At 43.1% G+C, this 17545-nt stretch overlaps 1 protein-coding gene across 3 annotated transcripts in view; it reads right to left on the reverse strand.

Annotated features, from left to right (window-relative positions):
* Nucleotides 1-10720, reverse strand: part of LOC143486061 (adhesion G protein-coupled receptor E5-like) — a 24469-nt gene extending 13749 nt beyond the window's left edge. The window contains exons 1-5 of one of the 3 annotated variants that reach the window (XM_076985849.1): nucleotides 10211-10720; nucleotides 2350-2430; nucleotides 1827-1964; nucleotides 1454-1588; nucleotides 1130-1258 (exon numbers count right to left, since the gene is read on the reverse strand). In XM_076985849.1, coding sequence (XP_076841964.1) covers nucleotides 1130-1258; nucleotides 1454-1588; nucleotides 1827-1964; nucleotides 2350-2430; nucleotides 10211-10229 — 502 coding nt within the window. In that variant the 5' untranslated portion in view covers nucleotides 10230-10720. The remainder of the gene's footprint in view (nucleotides 1-1129; nucleotides 1259-1453; nucleotides 1589-1826; nucleotides 1965-2349; nucleotides 2431-10210) is intronic. The other 2 variants (XM_076985851.1, XM_076985852.1) reach the window with 2 other exon arrangements.
* Between the last annotated feature and the right edge of the window lie 6825 nt (nucleotides 10721-17545).

A 17545-nucleotide genomic window follows, 5' to 3' on the forward strand; every position in this document is an offset into this window, starting at 1 on the left:
TGGTGTATGAGTGTGTGTTTTGGTGTTTGACTGTGTTGGTGTATGACTGTGTGTTGGTGTATGACTGTGTTGGTGTATGACTGTGTGTGTTTTGGTGTTTGACTGTGTTGGTGTATGACTGTGTTGGGGTATGAGTGTGTGTTTTGGTGTTTGACTGTGTTAGTGTATGACTGTGTTGGGGTATGAGTGTGTGTTGGTGTATGACTGTGTTGGTGTACGAGTGTGTGTTTTGGTGTTTGACTGTGTTGGTGTATGACTGTGTTGGTGTATGACTGTGTTGGGGTATGAGTGTGTGTTTTGGTGTTTGACTGTGTTAGTGTATGACTGTGTTGGGGTATGAGTGTGTGTTGGTGTATGACTGTGTTGGTGTACGAGTGTGTGTTTTGGTGTTTGACTGTGTTGGTGTATGAGTGTGTTGGTGTTTGACTGTGTTGGTGTATGAGTGTGTGTTGGTGTATGAGTGTGTGTTGGTGTATGAGTGTGTGTTGGTGTATGAGTGTGTGTTGGTGTTTGACTGTGTTGGTGTATGAGTGTGTGTTGGTGTTTGACTGTGTTGGTGTATGAGTGTGTGTTGGTGTATGAGTGTGTTGGTGTTTGACTGTGTGTTGGTGTATGAGTGTGTGTTGGTGTATGACTGTGTTGGTGTATGAGTGTGTGTTGGTGAATGAGTGTGTTGGTGTATGAGTGTGTGTTGGTGTTTGAGCTCAGCACTCTACATCCACATGGCTGTTTGGTAACATGGACCTCATAGCATACAGCTCACCAACTCCCTTATTATGGCTGATTCTTAAGTCTTCAGTCATACTCTGTGTTTTGAGCTGTCTAGCACCCACTGCTGGACTTAATGAGAGCATGCGTGCCAGCCAGCAGGTTAACAAAACCACAGGGCCAGAAAGCCAGAGTAGCTTTTAGCATTTTAGCTTGTAGCGTTTGTAGCATTTTAGCTTGTTGACTGCATGCAGAGTGAGTAAACTGAACCAGAGTGCATGTGTGTGTGTCTGCATGTGCGCGTGCTTGTGTGTGTGTTTTTGTGGGTCTGTGGACATGTGCATTAGTGTAGAGTTAGCAGGGCTAAACCTCCAGGCAAAGTCAGCACTCCTTAACAACGAGCGATGCTATTGGCGCTCACCTTTGCAAGGGGTGCTGCTGTTGCCTTGGTTACGGAACCCCTGGGGGCAAGAGCAGGTAAATGTGCCAGGTGTGTTACTGCAAATGCCGTATTCACACACATGGGGTGCTATCGCGCATTCATCAACGTCTGCAGCAGAGACACACAAACACATAAAATACCGACACTGTAGCTTCAGGCTACGGTGAAAAGCAAAGTCTGTTGCTATAACGACAGGAAGAAGTAGGAGAATGTTGTTAAGATGCGGTGGACACGGTGGGGAACATTCACGGGACAGAGCACATAGGTTGCTACAGGAAACAAAAAAACCTGGAGAACTCTCACCAATGCAAACTTCTGGTTTTGTGGAATTCTTCTGGTAACCAGACAAGCAAGAGCATTTGTAAGAGCCAATTGTGTTGACGCATGTCATGTTCTCCGAGCAGGGTGTCCCGCCACTTCTGGTGCACTCATTAATATCTGAGAGAGGAGGAAAGGGAGCAGGGAGACAGCTGAGGCTGAAAGAGACGACAGCAGGTAACTGTGGGTAACCGCCGCACGGCTGTCCTGGCACTAGCGGTGTCTAGCCTGTGGGAGAACAGCCTAGCCAATCACAGAGCGTTAATAGGCTCCTGTGTGTAAGGACTGCTCAGGCTCATACGTGTTGTCAATCATGCAGGACGTTTGCTCGGTCAGGGAGAGAAAGGCGGGCTCTCACCTCTGCACTGGCCTGTGATAGTGGTGAAGTTCGGGGTCTTGGAGAAGAACCCCGTCTGGCAGGTGCAGTAGTAGCTGCCCAGGGTGTTATGGCAGATTGAGTGTTTGCCACACCGGATGTCCTGACACTCGTCCTCATCTGTCAGAGCAAAAGAGGCAGAGGAATGAATGGCAAGCAGGAGGGGAGGGGTCTGTTGTCATTGTGCTGGGCTGCAGGTGGATTTGGGCTTTGGTGAACTGCTCTTACAATTTTGTCACAAACTTCAAAAGATGTTGATAATGTTTATATTCACTGAAGACAAAACAACATTTTACTAAAACAACACTCTACATCTACAAACCCTGTGACTTTGTGAAGCTCCCTTCTGTTGGTTACTATGAAAAACACAACAGGTTTTAAACATATTAATCTTATTAATGAGACTAGTCTAATTCTAGTAAAGAAGAGGGACATAGATCAGTAATGATAATGAGGGGGTAGCAGGGCCGCAGAGGGCCATGTTCATTTCAGTAAAATTAATTACCCACGCAGATGTCGCCCACTTTCTGATACCCCTTAGGACATGATGGCTCGGCCTGGACCAAGGAAGCAACCAAAAGCAAACCTGAAAAAGAGAAGCCAATATTATTTCCAGAAAAAATCCATTTACCTTATCTAGCTTGCAACTGCATAGGCTGGCCACTAGATGGCAGTAGCTGACCAAAGTGCAAAACCTTCAACAAGCGATCAACTTGTGCTTGTGTGAGCACAAAATCTACTTTCAGATCTGTACTATTGGATCATGGAAATCACAGAATCAAACAGAATATGGAATTTTGCACTCTGACACACTCAGATCAGGAGCTTTCACCCGCATGTGCACACACACACACACACACACACACACACACACACACACACACAAACACATACACACATACACACTACTAACAAACCTGCCTACTGTTAACTATCTACTAACTAACCTGCCTACTGTGCCTCAGAGCTAAACTGAGCTGCGGACTTGAGACTGACACTTGTCTTCCTGAAACAGCACTAGCCCTCCTTCCGAAGGAGACCAGCGGTGGGTAAATGCATGCTACCGTGACAACAGAGGTCACATGTTTACTACGGTGAAGACCCAAGGTCAAGGCCTGTGACCTCTGTCTTCACTACAAATAGAAATGGGAAAGTCAGAAGTGGGATGGTAACACAGGGTCATCTGTACTATACATGTGATTGGAGGAACTCCTCCTGGTGGGAGGGGCACAGGTGGAAGCCTGAATGAGAGGGAGGTTGTGGGGAAAAAACATGCGTGATGCTCCCTGAAGGACTGGGCAGTTTAATAGAACCTGTCACTCAGGAGGGTGTGTTGCAGCACAGGAGACTAAGTGTGTGCTTTGGGTGCCATAGCAGAAATGTGCTTGCTTATCAGAACACACTATGGTTATCAGAATGACTGGTGTGTGATCGACGCGACCTTAATTCTGCTGTGGCCCGTCTGTGTGTGTGTGTGTGTGTGTGTGTGTGTGTGTGTGTGTGTGTGTGTGTGTGTGTGTGTGCGCGCATATGTAATTGAACACCCTGCGACTTCATAGAGATGTCATAGAGGGGTCTGAAATTTTTGTCTTAGGTGCATGTCCTCAGTGAGAGACATAATCTAAAAAATTTTATTTTTTTAAATAATTTTTAAAATAATTTATTTGTGTGTTACTGCTGCAAATAAATATTTGAACACCTGTGAAAATCAATGTTAATATTTGGTAGAGTAGCCTTTGTTTGCAATTACAGAGGTCAAACGTTTCCTGTAGTTTTTCACCATGTTGCTTACACTGCAGCAGAGATTTTGGCCCATTCCTACACTAGGGGTGTGTTTAAAAAATAAATTTTTCGATTCAAATCGATCTTCATTTGAATGATTCAATATCGATTTATTAAACCTGAGATCGATTTTTAGAATTGGCCAACGTTCCGCATATGTGTACCGTTTTAACGTCTTGCGTTTTATCTTGCGTGACGTGCTTGAATTCCACCTTGTTTAGGTGTATGAACCCTGCAAACATGACTTTGTTCATTGCGCTGAAGCACAGCGCGCGAAGTTACAAAATTTGAGAGGTGCACAAACTCGCGAAGAGACAGCGCACGGGCGGAGCCACCGCGATTACGTCATTTTCGGTGCGTGGACCCTCACGCCGGTCACGACGCGTCAAGTATAAAGCTGTGAAGTTTTCTCAACAACAGGCAATATTTTTACTGCACAAATGAGCTGTCTCACTCCTCAACATGTTGATCAGCTCCTTTTCTTGCAGAAAAATTTGACAATCTCCAAGATGTCAGAAAGCAGTCATGAATAAATCTTAATACTTAATTTGCACTTAATTACTTAATTTGCACTTTAAAAGGCTGTTCAAAACCGCTTTCAATGCATTTTCTGGTAAAGGAGCTATGTAGAAGTGTGCATTAATTGATATTAAAAAAAGAATGTAACTGTTGTTCACAGTATAACCACTAATATCTTAATACATTTTAATAAAGTTTGAGTCATCCTTATATCATTACATTTCACATTCAAACTACACTTTTTATTGTAACTGAAATTTCCCTACAAGAATCAATATTGAATTGGATCGAAATGAATCGAAAATCGAATTGAATCGGGACCTTGTGAATCGGAATCGAATCGAACTGGGAAATCAGTAGTGATACCCACCCCTATCCTACACACAGATCTTCTCCAGATTAACCAGGTTTCTGGGTTGTCGCTGAGAAACACAAAGTTTGAGCTCCCTCCAAAGATTTTCTATAGGGTTTAGGTCTGGAGACTGGCTAGGCCACTCCAGAACCTTGATATGCTTCTTATGGAGCCACTCCTTGGTTATCCTGGCTGTGTGCTTTGGGTCATTGTCATGTTGAAAGTCCCAGTCATGACCCATCTTCAGTGCTCTAACTGAGGGAAGGAGGTTGTTCCCCAATACATGGCCCAGGTCATTCTCTCCTTAATACAGTGCAGTCGTCCTGTCCCATGTGCAGAAAAACACCCCCAAAACATGATGCTTCCACCCCCATGATTCACAGTAGGGACGGTGTTTTTGGGATGGTACTCATCATTCTTTGTCCTCCAAACACGTTGAGTGGAATTAAGACCAATAAGTTCTATTTTGGTCTCATCTGACCACAGAACTTTCTCCCATGACTCCTCTGGATCATCTAAATGGTCATGGGTGAACTTAAGACGGGCCTGGACGTGTGCTGATTTAAGTAGGGGAACCTTCCATGCCATGCATGACTTTTAAACTATGACATCTTAGTGTATTACACAGTAACCTTGGAAACAGTGGTGCCAGCTCTCTTCAGGTCATTGACCAGCTCCTCCCATGTAGTTCTGGGCTAATTCCTCACCTTTCTTAGGATCATTGCTACACCACGAGGTGAGATCTTTCATGGAGCTCCAGTCTGAGGGAGATTGACGGTCATGTTTAGCTTCTTCCATTTTCTAATAATTGATCCATCAGTTGATCTTTTTTCAACAAGCTGCTTGTCAATTGCCCCGTAGCTCTTTCCAGCCTTGTGGAGGTCTACAATTTTGTCTCTGGTGTCTTTGGACAGCTCTTTGGTCTTAGCCATGCTAGTAGTTGGAGTCTTACTGCATGGGGGGACAGTTGTCTTTATGCAGCTAACGACCTCAAACAGCTGCTTCTAATTTAGAATAATAAGTGGAGTGGCGGTGGACTTTTTCGAGGTGGACTAACTGGTCTTTGAGGGACAGAATTTATGCTGATTGGCAGATGTTCAAATACTTAGTTGCAGCAGTAACACACAAATAAATATTTAAAAAATCATACATTTTGATTTCTGGATTTTTTTTTATTATGTCTCTCACAGTGAACATGCACCTAAAATTTCAGACTCCTTCAGGATTTCTAAGTGGGAGAACTTGCAAAGTCGCAGGGTGTTCAAATACTTATTTTCCTCACTGTAAATACACACACGAACATACTAAAAAAACAATAGAGTAAACAATCTTTCTACTGGCTCTGAGTACTGACTCTGCTAAATATTTTGTGCTGTGCACACACATCACATTCACACATTATCATGTGTCATCTACACAATTAAACAATGAAACTGCACAGTAACACATACAGACACACACATACAAGCTTCTGCATCACAGTGTGACTATTGCTTTATGCCCAAAACCACACACAGCTTTATAAACTATATTGCTCTATATTATATATAATTAGTGGTGGGACTTTAATGCATTAATTTTGATTAATTAATTACAGGAAAATTAACGAACTAAAAAAAATTACGCATTTTAACGCATTTAACACATGAGACACTTTTGCACCGTGGAATGTTTCTCAGTGCACGAGTTCCAGACATACAGATTATATGGACGTACAATAAGATCATGATGGAGATGATTGAAGAGGCTACACTGGTGGATGGGAAATTTAAATATTAAAGAAACTTCCAGATGGAAGTACAAACAAAAATAGTGTTATTTACACTTTATGTAGGAAGGAGTTCGCTTATCACAGGAGCACTTCCACCCTTCATTACCACCTCAACGCAAAACATGTTGGGACTAACGCGCAGGTCAGTAATGATAACTTAGCTGCTAAATGTATTCCTAGTACGGACCAAATGTCCGTATTTCCCGGGTTTTTTTAAGTGAGGAAATGTCCTGGTTTTTAAATTACCTTCATTAGACCATTAAGACTGGATTAAACTTTCGCGAGTGGCTGTAGCACACGACTCCGCACGCGTTCATACATGACGCATCACATATTTACAGTGTTGTTCGCTCTCTGTGGTCGAAGATAAAGACTTACAAGAAGCGCTGCAAATTATGTCAACTGATGCAAGTTACAAACTGCCGTCCAGAAAGACAATGTTGAAGAAAATCCAGCAGCTGTATGATGAGGAAAGGGAAGTAAAACAGGTTATTGTGAAGAGCGCCACAAATGTGGCTCTGACTGGGGATCACTGGACCTCTGTTAGCAACAAGAATTATCTTGGTGTGACAGCTCATATTATAGATGATGAATCTATAGATGATGAACATCCAGTCATATGCTTTGAGCATGCAGAAGACCACTTCTAGGCACTATGGAGATGCCTGTGGCAGAGGCCTGGGAAATTAAAGAAAAAGTATACCACCTAAAATGGTATTAAAAAACAATTCTTCTTATTCTTCCAATATCCTGAGCAAAACTCCCAAGATTAAACAACATATTTGGTCAGAATTTCCAGTGTTCTGAAAACTGTTTGCTCTGTTTTCTGCACTCATCTATTGGTCTGTGTAGTAGACTGGTGGAAAAATAAACAAGATGTTGAAGTTTATGATTATGTTAATTGATTCATTCATCATTCAAACGTAAATATTTCTCATGTTAAATACTGAAATGCGATTAAAATACGATTAATTTTGATTAATTACAAAGCTTGTGATTAATTCGATGAATTTTTTTGATCGCGTCCCATCCCTATATATAATATAGCTATATTGTTTTAACTTCCATTGTATATTGTTTGTGTTTCTGTCACAGAGTTCTGGTACGGAGGGCCCCCTACTGGTCGCCCCCGTCTACAGCGGCAGATGTCCTGTATTGTTGCATTGTGTGCGCCCCTCAGGTGGGCGGAGCCTGTGATCTGTCTCACCTGAGGGTCGTTTGTTTGTCTATATATGTCTTGTCTTTGTATCAGTTGACCGCTGGTTATTATATCCTTAATTTGGATAAAGTCACGGGTTTTTGATTTGCGCACTTTCTATATTAAACCATCCTTTTTCCCTGAGACTTGGCGTGATCGCTTCCATTTTATTTTGCTCACCCTGCCCGTCACAGAATAACCAGCCAGTTTCGGAAGCCACCAGTCTCCTTTTCTTTCTCCTTCGTTCGTGGTCATGTCTCGTGGTGAGTGTTCCTCTGCGTGGTGTTTGTTTGTTGTTGAAGAGCCCCGCTGTGATTAATGTTGTATGTGTAGCACGGCAGTGACCAGGGCAGTCGACCCCGGTAGGGCTCTTTGTGTTGTGTGGATCTCACTATGTTGGTGACCCCTGCACTACAGACATCCAAACTTCATGTGGCCTTCAAAACAGTGTGCAGAGAGCTTCATGGAATGGGTTTCCATGGTCGAGCAGCTGCATCCAAGCCAAACATCACCAAGTGCAATGCAAAGTGTTGGATGCAGTGGTGTAAAGCACCAGGAGAACGGTACTTGTCTGACTACATGCTGCCAAGTGTAAAGTTTGGTGGAGGGGGGATTATGGTGTGGGGTTGTTTTTCAGAAGCTGGGCTTGGCCCCTTAGTTCCAGTGAGTTCTGACCTCAACCCGATAGAACACCTTTGGGATGAATTAGAGCGGAGACTGAGAGCCAGGCCTTCTTGTTCAATATCAGTATGTGACCTCACAAATGCGGTTCTGGAGGAATGGTCAAAAATCCCCATAAACACACTCCTAAACCTTGTGGACAGACTTTCCAGAAGAGTTGAAGCTGTTCTAGCTGCAAATGTTGGACCAACACCATATTGAACCCTATGGATTAAGAATGAGATCAAGAGTCAAGGAAGGTGAGCGAATACTTTTGGCAATATAGTGTGTGTAGACTGTTTGTTGAGAACACTCCACAAATAACTTGTGACACATCTCACTAACCATTGCCCAGGGGGCATCTGGAGACATTCAAAACCACATAAACAAACAATGAAATGACAATTTACTCTTTATATCAGAAGGGATTGTTTAACTGACAATCTAAGTTTAAATCAATAGCAAAACTACTCTGGCATGCTGTGATACCTCAGTGAATGGATCAGGCTCCAAACAACACAGATCTCTGTAGGTCTGAAATCTCAGCAGTGTTGTCTGATACTCTTCTTGTGCTTTTGGACAGAGCTCTCACCATAATAGCACAACCTAATGAGTACCCAAAATTAATCAGTACTGCAATAAAGATTAACATCTCATCTCTCACTGCACTCCAGACCTCCCACACCTCACCTCTGTCCCCTGATGGAGATTATATAGGCTATACCATATACCCACTGAGTGTGTACCTGTGAACAGGCCCTGACATCCCACTTGGTGTCCACTGAGTAAGCCAATGTAATAAACAAATTTGCAGACATGTAAACCCACATATGGAGCTCTGAGCGTGAGCTCGCTCTCTCTCTCACTTCTCTTACTTTCCTTTATTTTTGCAGGTGTGGCTGCCCATTACACACATATTTGCCCATACCACACTTGTTTACCCTCACTTACCTTACCCAGTCCTGTCATAACATACCCAGTCCTGTCATCACATACCCAGTCATCACATACCCAATTACGTTCGAGTCTAAGTCTTAAACCCCACCCCTCCAACTACTCGTTCCAGTCTTAAACTAGTCCCTCCAATACGCACGCAGTGAAGTTTTAAACCCCAAACCTCCACCTACTGTCTTTAAAACATTCAGCAACTCTATATTTTAAACACCACCCATGAACCCCGCCCCTCCACCTACTGTCTTTAAAACATTCAGCTACTCTATATTTTAAACACCACCCATGAACCCCACCCCTCCTCCTACTGTTTTAAACCCTCTCCTTATTCTATGCCTTCCACATCTCCAACCCTGCAGAAAGCGCCAGAGAGGACCACAGCTAACTGTGCTCACAGCCTGCGTGATAACTGACTCAGTCTGACTACTGACTCAGCCTAACTACTGACCAGACCTCATCGGTACTGACACACTGACACATCAGAAACTGTCAGAGATGTCAGCACCTGCCCAGCTGTGATCTGTCATGCTTCACAGTTATTTCAACAGGCACCTTTTGACAGGTCACTCGCACACCTAAATACACACCATTCACCCACTCACACACACCATTCACCCACTCACACACACCATACACCCACTCACACACACCATTCACCCACTCACACCTCTTTTTTGAAGTAGAAGATGGAACAATCATCTGAGATTCATTCTGTAGTCAATAAGCACAGATCTTGGTTTATGTGAATTTATCTATCAGCATTTGTGCATGGGAAGGCTCTCTCGGGTAGTGTGTATGTCTGTGGGTCTGTTAATGTCTGTGTGAATGAGTTTGTGTGTGTGTAGAGTAGTCCTGTCTACAGTCTTTTCAGTGTCAAAGTCTTATTCAACATTTTAAAACTAGGAATGAAGTTCTTTATAGTCTCTCTCTCTCTCTCTCTCACACACACACACACACACACGTACGCACGCACGCACGTACGCACACACACACACGCAGTGCGCGCGCAGATCTGTTCTCGCTGTGTACCAGTGACAAATTAATAGAACATGCTGCAGTCAAACCCAGTACAAACACACCCTCACGTACAATTATATTTGTAATTCCTTTAAAATAATATTTAGATCACTCACCGACAAGAACAAAGTCCATTCTGAGTTAGATATTAGTAAAGTCCAGAAGTCCTTTTAGATGAGGTTTAGATCCAAAACGAAGCGCGTACGTTCTCGTAAACACAAAAGCAAATATCCCCACGTTTTTACTTCACTTCTGTGCACCCCTCGTTGCGTCGCTACAGCTTCAATCCCTGGAGCTCTCTCTCTTTCTCTTTCTCTCTCTCTCTCTCTCTCTCTCTCTCTGTGTGTGTGTGTGTGTGTGTGTGTCTGAATTAGCACAGAGTTCCTCTTTATCTTGGCTCTACTTTTTTCAGAAGATTCTTTTCTCCCAGAACCGGTCAACGCCACTCCTTCTTCTTAGTATTTCTTTTCCTCTTTTGTTAGCATTTAATCGTTCATCTCTAACTTTTGCGTTTTTCTTTTTTATCGTCCCGCCGTGAGAATTTCCCGTTATATTCCTCCCTCTGCGTCGCGTGGCATTCCCCCTCCGACGTGTGCGCTACTGAGCGAGCCCAACCGGCGCTCAGAGAGAGGGAGGACGGCGGGATGAGGGGCGTGACGGGGGAGCAGGAGCGGGCGGGCGGGGTAGTAACAGCTGCTCTTCTGGGCTCAGTCTTCGTCACTGAGGAATCTATATATCTTCTACATGGCCGCCCCAACCCTCTTTGTGTGCCATTCAATATCAGCGCGGATCTTACTTTCTCTCTCTTACTCTCTCTCTATCTGACGGTCACTGAGTGGTTACATTTCACCTTAACAGTAGGCGCGTGCGTGCTTAAGTAATGAAAGCATTTAAAAGTTTGTTATTTATAAGACAAAAATAATAATAGGTGTAATAATAATTACCCTATTTATAAGAATAGATTTTCAAAACACACGAGTGCTCGGCATATGTGAACCGTTACTGTGAAGAAACTAAAACCTAAGATAGTATTTATCACAGCATAATAGTATATATAATCGTATAAATGCTTCGTTTTGTAAAATGTAGAAAATAGTACAAATAAGCAGAGCGCACTTTCTACACAGTGAACAAAGAAAAACAAATTATAGAGTACAACTGGAGGTTCTGTCATCGTGTGTGTGTGTGTGTGTGTGTGTGTCCCTAAACAAAGACTTAACTCTCCTTGAGACAGGATATGACATCATCAGAATTCTCCATAAGTGCCAGTTGCACTCATGGATATATGCAAACACAGTAACATGCTGCACATGTGCTGTGGTGGCACAGCTGATGAAGGGCCCGTGCCTGCTGACACAGCCTGGTTCTCTGTTACACTTGTTACTGAAGGAGGAAGTTAGAGGCACATTAACCATGTTGCAATAGTTTTCAATATGAAATAAAATGTCACAAAACTGTTTTCACTGTGTAAATGACAGCACTCTCTTTAATTTCTTGTAGGCTATATGATTATATATATCATATGATAACCAATTCTATCAGAAAAACAGAGTAACCGAAGCTGTGTGGGACCACATGGAAAAGAATGAAGACATAGCCAAGAAGTTTGAGTGAATCAGGAGACTCGTCCATGTGGAAAAACCACGCAGCCTAACACAGGGGGAAGGCAGTCAACAAAATATCGTTATGCTCACATTTAATGACTATAAAGACTCTTTTACTTTCTTACCCAATAATGGCTCATTGAGCTGGATCAGGCCCGTCAGGTCGAAGTGGTGCAGAGAACAGAAATTAAGTGAGACCTGATAATATAAATCTGTGTATGTAGGCAGGGATATGCAACAGACTGTGATAATTCCTACCAGGAGTTGTCACATAATACATCTTTTTTTTGTGTGTGTGTGTGTGTGTGTGTGTGTGTGTGTGTGTGTGTGTGTGTGTGTGTGTGTGTGTGTGTGTGTGTGTGTGTGTGTGTTTGCGTGCGCATTTGGCACTCATGGAGAACTCTAATGATGTCATATCCTGTGTCTAAATGAAAGTTAAGTCTTTGTTTAAAGGCTGCTGTAGCACACACACTCACAGTGTTAACTGGATCAATCATTAAGCTTATCAGTGCAATCATTTAATTATATCAAATGGAATGCATGCACATATACACACACATGCAGAGGTTAAGACAGAAACAGTTTCACTCTACTATCTATTTTCTTTGCTCAGTCTGTTTTTGGGGCTGGAGGTGGGAGAGTCCTTTATTTTAGTGAATGTTCAGGACAAGAGAGCTAATCTACCTCATCATGATCTGTGACTGAACCAGTCCTGAGGGATGGAACTGGACAATGTGCAAATATATTGACATGACAAGCTAAATAGATTTATAAGTTAAAATTGTATGTTTTTGGTCACCTCAAAACTCTGAAGCAACGTCATTTCTTATTTTCGGTTTATGCCATTGCCCCAGTTATAATGGTTGTAGCTACACTGAGTTTGCAATAACCATCACCTAATAAGGCCTCGGTCAGCCACTAACCAGCGGAGAGGCAGCATAGCGACCGGCCCTGTGAAGAAGACTGTACCCAGCTGAGTATCTTTGGCTGTAAATAAACTGCATTACAAATAGTAATTAGTGTGAACATTGTGTTCTTCCACTATAGTGGTTATGTGGCCCGTGTACAACTGCAGCTGCAAGATGAACTAATTTGGTTGTACATACAAAAAAGGGGGTTTTACATAGATGTCAAGACGACCAGGTAACGTCAGACCCCTTGTTTTCCTCGCTTCCTTCACAGGTTTAGATCATAGTATTCGCCTCCTTCACAGGTTTAGATCATAGTATTCGCTTCCTTCACAGGTTTAGATCATAGTATTCGCCTCCTTCACAGGTTTAGATCATAGTATTCGCCTCCTTCACAGGTTTAGATCATAGTATTCGCCTCCTTCACAGGTTTAGATCATAGTATTCGCCTCCTTCACAGGTTTAGATCATAGTATTCGCCTCCTTCACAGGTTTAGATCATAGTATTCGCTTCCTTCACAGGTTTAAATCATAGTATTCGCTTCCTTCACAGGTTTAGATCATAGTATTCGCCTCCTTCACAGGTTTAGATCATAGTATTCGCCTCCTTCACAGGTTTAGATCATAGTATTCGCCTCCTTCACAGGTTTAGATCATAGTATTCGGACGGCCGAGTGAGCCAGCCAGTAGGTTCGACAGAAATAAGGAATTGTTTTTCGCTGTGTCTCATGACATGATGGCTTCATAGTTGTTAATAAAGTATCTGGTTTTATGTGCTTTTGTGACTTTAGGTATTTATTCTGTGGTTAATTATAAATGAATTAAACACTGAATGTTTACAGTGCTACTTGGTCGCTGTGCATGTCTTGGGGAAGGGGGCAACTTACTTGGAGATATCGTAATGTTTTAGTGGCCATCTCATCCATACCCACAAGCATAAGTGATCATCAGAGTCTTAGGGAATGGGGCCCTAGGCAGCGTAGTTGAGATATAGATGAGCAGACTGCTTGAGTGTGATTGCCACATGCTAGACATCTTTAGGACACAGAGTGTAGTGTACACTGGAAAACACAGAGAGCAACTTTAAAATCACCACCACACATGGTAGTGACATACCGTTGTCTCTAAGTATAGTATACAGAGTAGACAAGTGTATACTACACAAACAGTAGTATACAGATTACACAGGTACATGACCAAGAGCATGCACACTGAAAGCAAGAGGAGCTATGAGATTATTATTCATTGACACTTTCTATTCCTTGTAAAGTTCCAGTTTCCTGTAATTAGGAAATGGCCAGAGTGATGGCAAACCCTCACATGACGGGACAAGATTACTGGTGTAACCACATTACTTCAGTGTTCGTTCCTGATGTGAAGGCCCCCAGTGTGATTGTCATCGTTCCTCCTGACCCAGTCATGACATCACATGACTCCTTACCCTGTGATGCCATCACATGATGCAGGGTTGTAGTCTGTGGCTTTACAGGAAGTTCCCCTGCACTGAAGCTGTGAGTCTGGTGAGGGGAGGCGTCGCAGGTTCTGCTGAACAGAGAGGTCATACTGAGGCCTGAAGGAGGGAGTGGGACAGGGATAAAGTTCTCTGGAAAATGGCTTTGGATAGATTGGATTACACTAATATTAGAAAAAAGTAATGCAAAGTAATGTAAATATTTAGGTAATGTAAATATTTATTAAGTTCTAATTCCACAGCCACTCTATTTGTAGTTCATTACATTATTGTGTGTGTGTGTGTGTGTTTGTGTGTGTGTGTGTGTGTGTGTGTGTGCGCTTCAGTTTTTCTTGACTACTTATGTATGAATGCACACTGGAATGCCACTGGGACAAAGCGAATAAGTTCTTGGCCTTTGTCAGTGGTGTCAGTCCAACACTCAGCCAGGGCTGACCCACCAGTAGTAGAGATTGTAAAGTCTGTTTACCCCTGGGCAAAAATTCACAGGGGTCCCCTTAGGTCTCATACTGTCATTGCAAACTCTGCACATTGACACTTGTGTAGTTTAAAGTTTGTCATCCCTCAGGGGTCCCCTTTCTGTCCTGGGGGTCCTAAGCAGTTGCATGTCTTGCCTGGAGGCAAGAGGTGCCTCTGCTTACCAAACACTCACCCACAGAAGGTTAGGACTTGAATTAACATATAAACTGTAACTGTTTAAACTGTAACTAATCTCTCTGGAGACCCAGGGTATTTACTAGTGTGCAGAGTAAGGAGTTGGATAAATGTTGGAAGAACAAGAAGAGAAAGAAGATGTAGTTGAAGAAGAGGAAAGTGTCAGTGCGTGCACTAGTAAAAGCAGCAGTGGCTAGAGGTAGACCAGTAAGTACAGGTCTGTCTGGTTCTGGTTTAGAGTTATGTCTGCTCCTGGTTCTGAGCAATAAAAAATGGTCCGTTTACATCATATCAATCAATCAATCAATCAATCAAAGTTTATTTGTATAGCGCTTTTAACAACTCAAGTTGTCGCAAAGCAGCTTTACAGGATTTACAAGGTTAACAATACTATGGGTCCAGAACCCTAATGAGCAAGCCAAGGGCGACAGTGGCGAGGAAAAACTCCCTATGATGGTGGGGAATAGGAAGAAACCTCGGGAGAACCAAGACTCAAAAGGGAACCCATCCTCCATTGGGCGGCCCGTTAACACACAAATACACAAGTCACACACAATTCACACAATCAGACTAGGTAAAAGGTAGAATTGAAAGTTCTGGGTTTTGATATTGTCACTGTAAATGTCTGTTGATGAACGCCAGGCTTTCATTCCGTGTCGGAGCAGTGATGCTGGTATTGTAGGCTCCGACTGCAGTGTTACTCCCCAGGTGAACCCCGGCATCAGCACATCCACCGGCAGCCAGACCATCCCCCAGGTGCCTGCAGGTGCCTGTATCCAATCGTCTTGGGTAGAGCCATGCAAGAAGATAGACAATACAGACTGAGTGGACATGAATTTAAACCACCATTGATTTAAATGTACATAGCTCACGTGCCAGTGATGAGCATGTGGCTCCGGCAGACTAATCTATAGCAGCATAACTAAAGGGAGGGGTTCAGAGGTGACCACAGGCATGAGGGCTCACTAAGACATTGCTTTCCAGTCAAGTCATAGTCACAAATAGAGTGATGCCAAGACACAGCTGGATGACAGCATCAACATCTCAGATCACCAGAAATCTCAACGTCTGGGGGCCCCCAAGCCCCTACACCTTACAAGGGGAATGTTAGCTGAAGGCTTGATTAAACAGGTGAGTCTTAAGTCTAGATTTAAAGATTGGAACTGTGTCAGAATCTCGGATTGGAGCTGGAAGGCTATTCCATAATTGAGGGGCTTTAAAAGAGAAAGCTCTGCCTCCGGCTGTAGTTTTACAAATTTTTGGAACTAGGAGAAATCCAGCATTTTGGGAGCGCAAAGGGTGAGATGGGTTGTAGTAATCAATGAGTTCACTCAGATATTGTGGGGCAAGACCATTTAACGCCTTATAGGTTAACAGGAGAACTTTAAATTCAATGCGATATTTAATCGGCAGCCAGTGTACTGCGGCGAGAGTGGGACTAATATGATCGAATTTTCTAGCCTTGATTTTGTACAAGTTGTAGCTTCTTTATGGACTGTTTAGAGCAGGCGTACTCAACTGGCGGACCGCGGTCCGGATCCGGACCCGAACGCAGTCCTGTCCGGACCCAATCTCATTCCTGATTAACTGGATACGGACAAAAGACTATTACAGTAGTCCAATCTCGACAAGACAAAAGCATGAACTAGCTTCTCTGCATCAGCTAATGAAAGTAAGTGTCTCAGCTTGGCGATATTACGTAAATGGAAAAAGGCAGCCTTATTGACATTGCATACATGTCCGTCAAATGAAAGATCAGAATCAATAGTGACACCTAAACTTTTTGCAGTAGATTTTGGTGTTACTGAAAAACCATCTAGGGTAAGGGGAATATCAGCCCAATTGCTTCTAACAGCTTTAGGCCCAAGAATCAGTACCTCAGAATTTAGTTTAAGAAAATTAGACGCCATCCAGTTTTTAATATCCTGGACGCAGTTCTCAATCTTGAGAGTTGTGGTGGTATCATCTGGATTAGAAGATATATACAACTGAGTATCATCTGCTTAGCAATGGAAGCTAATACCATGCCTACGAATGATAGTGCCCAGTGGTAGCATATATAATGAGAATAATATGGGGCCCAGTACAGATCCTTGTGGGACACCATACTTTACTTTAGAATGCTCAGAGCATTCGTTATTTACTAGTACAAATTGGTAACGATCTGTCAGGTAGGACCTGATCATATCATCTCACATATGGCCCACCCCGCTGCCTGTTTCATATAAGTTGGGGATATATAGTTGGATTACATCAGCATGGTGTGACTGTCGTATAACCACAGGATATGTAGCTAGACTACATCAGCAAGGTCTGAGTTGTGGTGCAGCCAAATACAGTATTTAGCAAAGCACAACCCTCAACTATTTTGTCCTCCCTTCCTCAGCATTACTGTCTGTTTTCTCTCTCCCTGGACACAATTACCAATACTTTCCTCTTTACACTCTCTTCATCAATCAATCTTCTGTGTCCTCCCTCCTCCAGGCTTACAGGATCTGTCCCATCTACCCTCTGGCTAACAGAAGTGCTACGCTGCCACAGGAGAAAACTAAGAACTGCAGAGAGGCGGTGGAAAAGTCACCTTTCAAAGTTCTCATTGGAAGTCACATCGGCAAAGTCGACTTACTACATAGAGAAATTTGAATCGTCTGCATCCAACCCATGCAAGCTATTCAGTATTTTTTCTTCTTTCCTTAACCCTCCCTCACCCCTCCTCCATCCTCTCTCTCTTCTGAGGATCTAAATCCTACTTGTATCTCTAACCCAACACCCAATTCCCTGGCTTCTTTCTCCCCTCTCTCCTCAGATAAGATA

Source organism: Brachyhypopomus gauderio, unplaced genomic scaffold, assembly GCF_052324685.1.
Source record: "Brachyhypopomus gauderio isolate BG-103 unplaced genomic scaffold, BGAUD_0.2 sc44, whole genome shotgun sequence".
In the NCBI taxonomy this organism is placed as follows: Eukaryota; Metazoa; Chordata; class Actinopteri; order Gymnotiformes; family Hypopomidae; genus Brachyhypopomus; species Brachyhypopomus gauderio.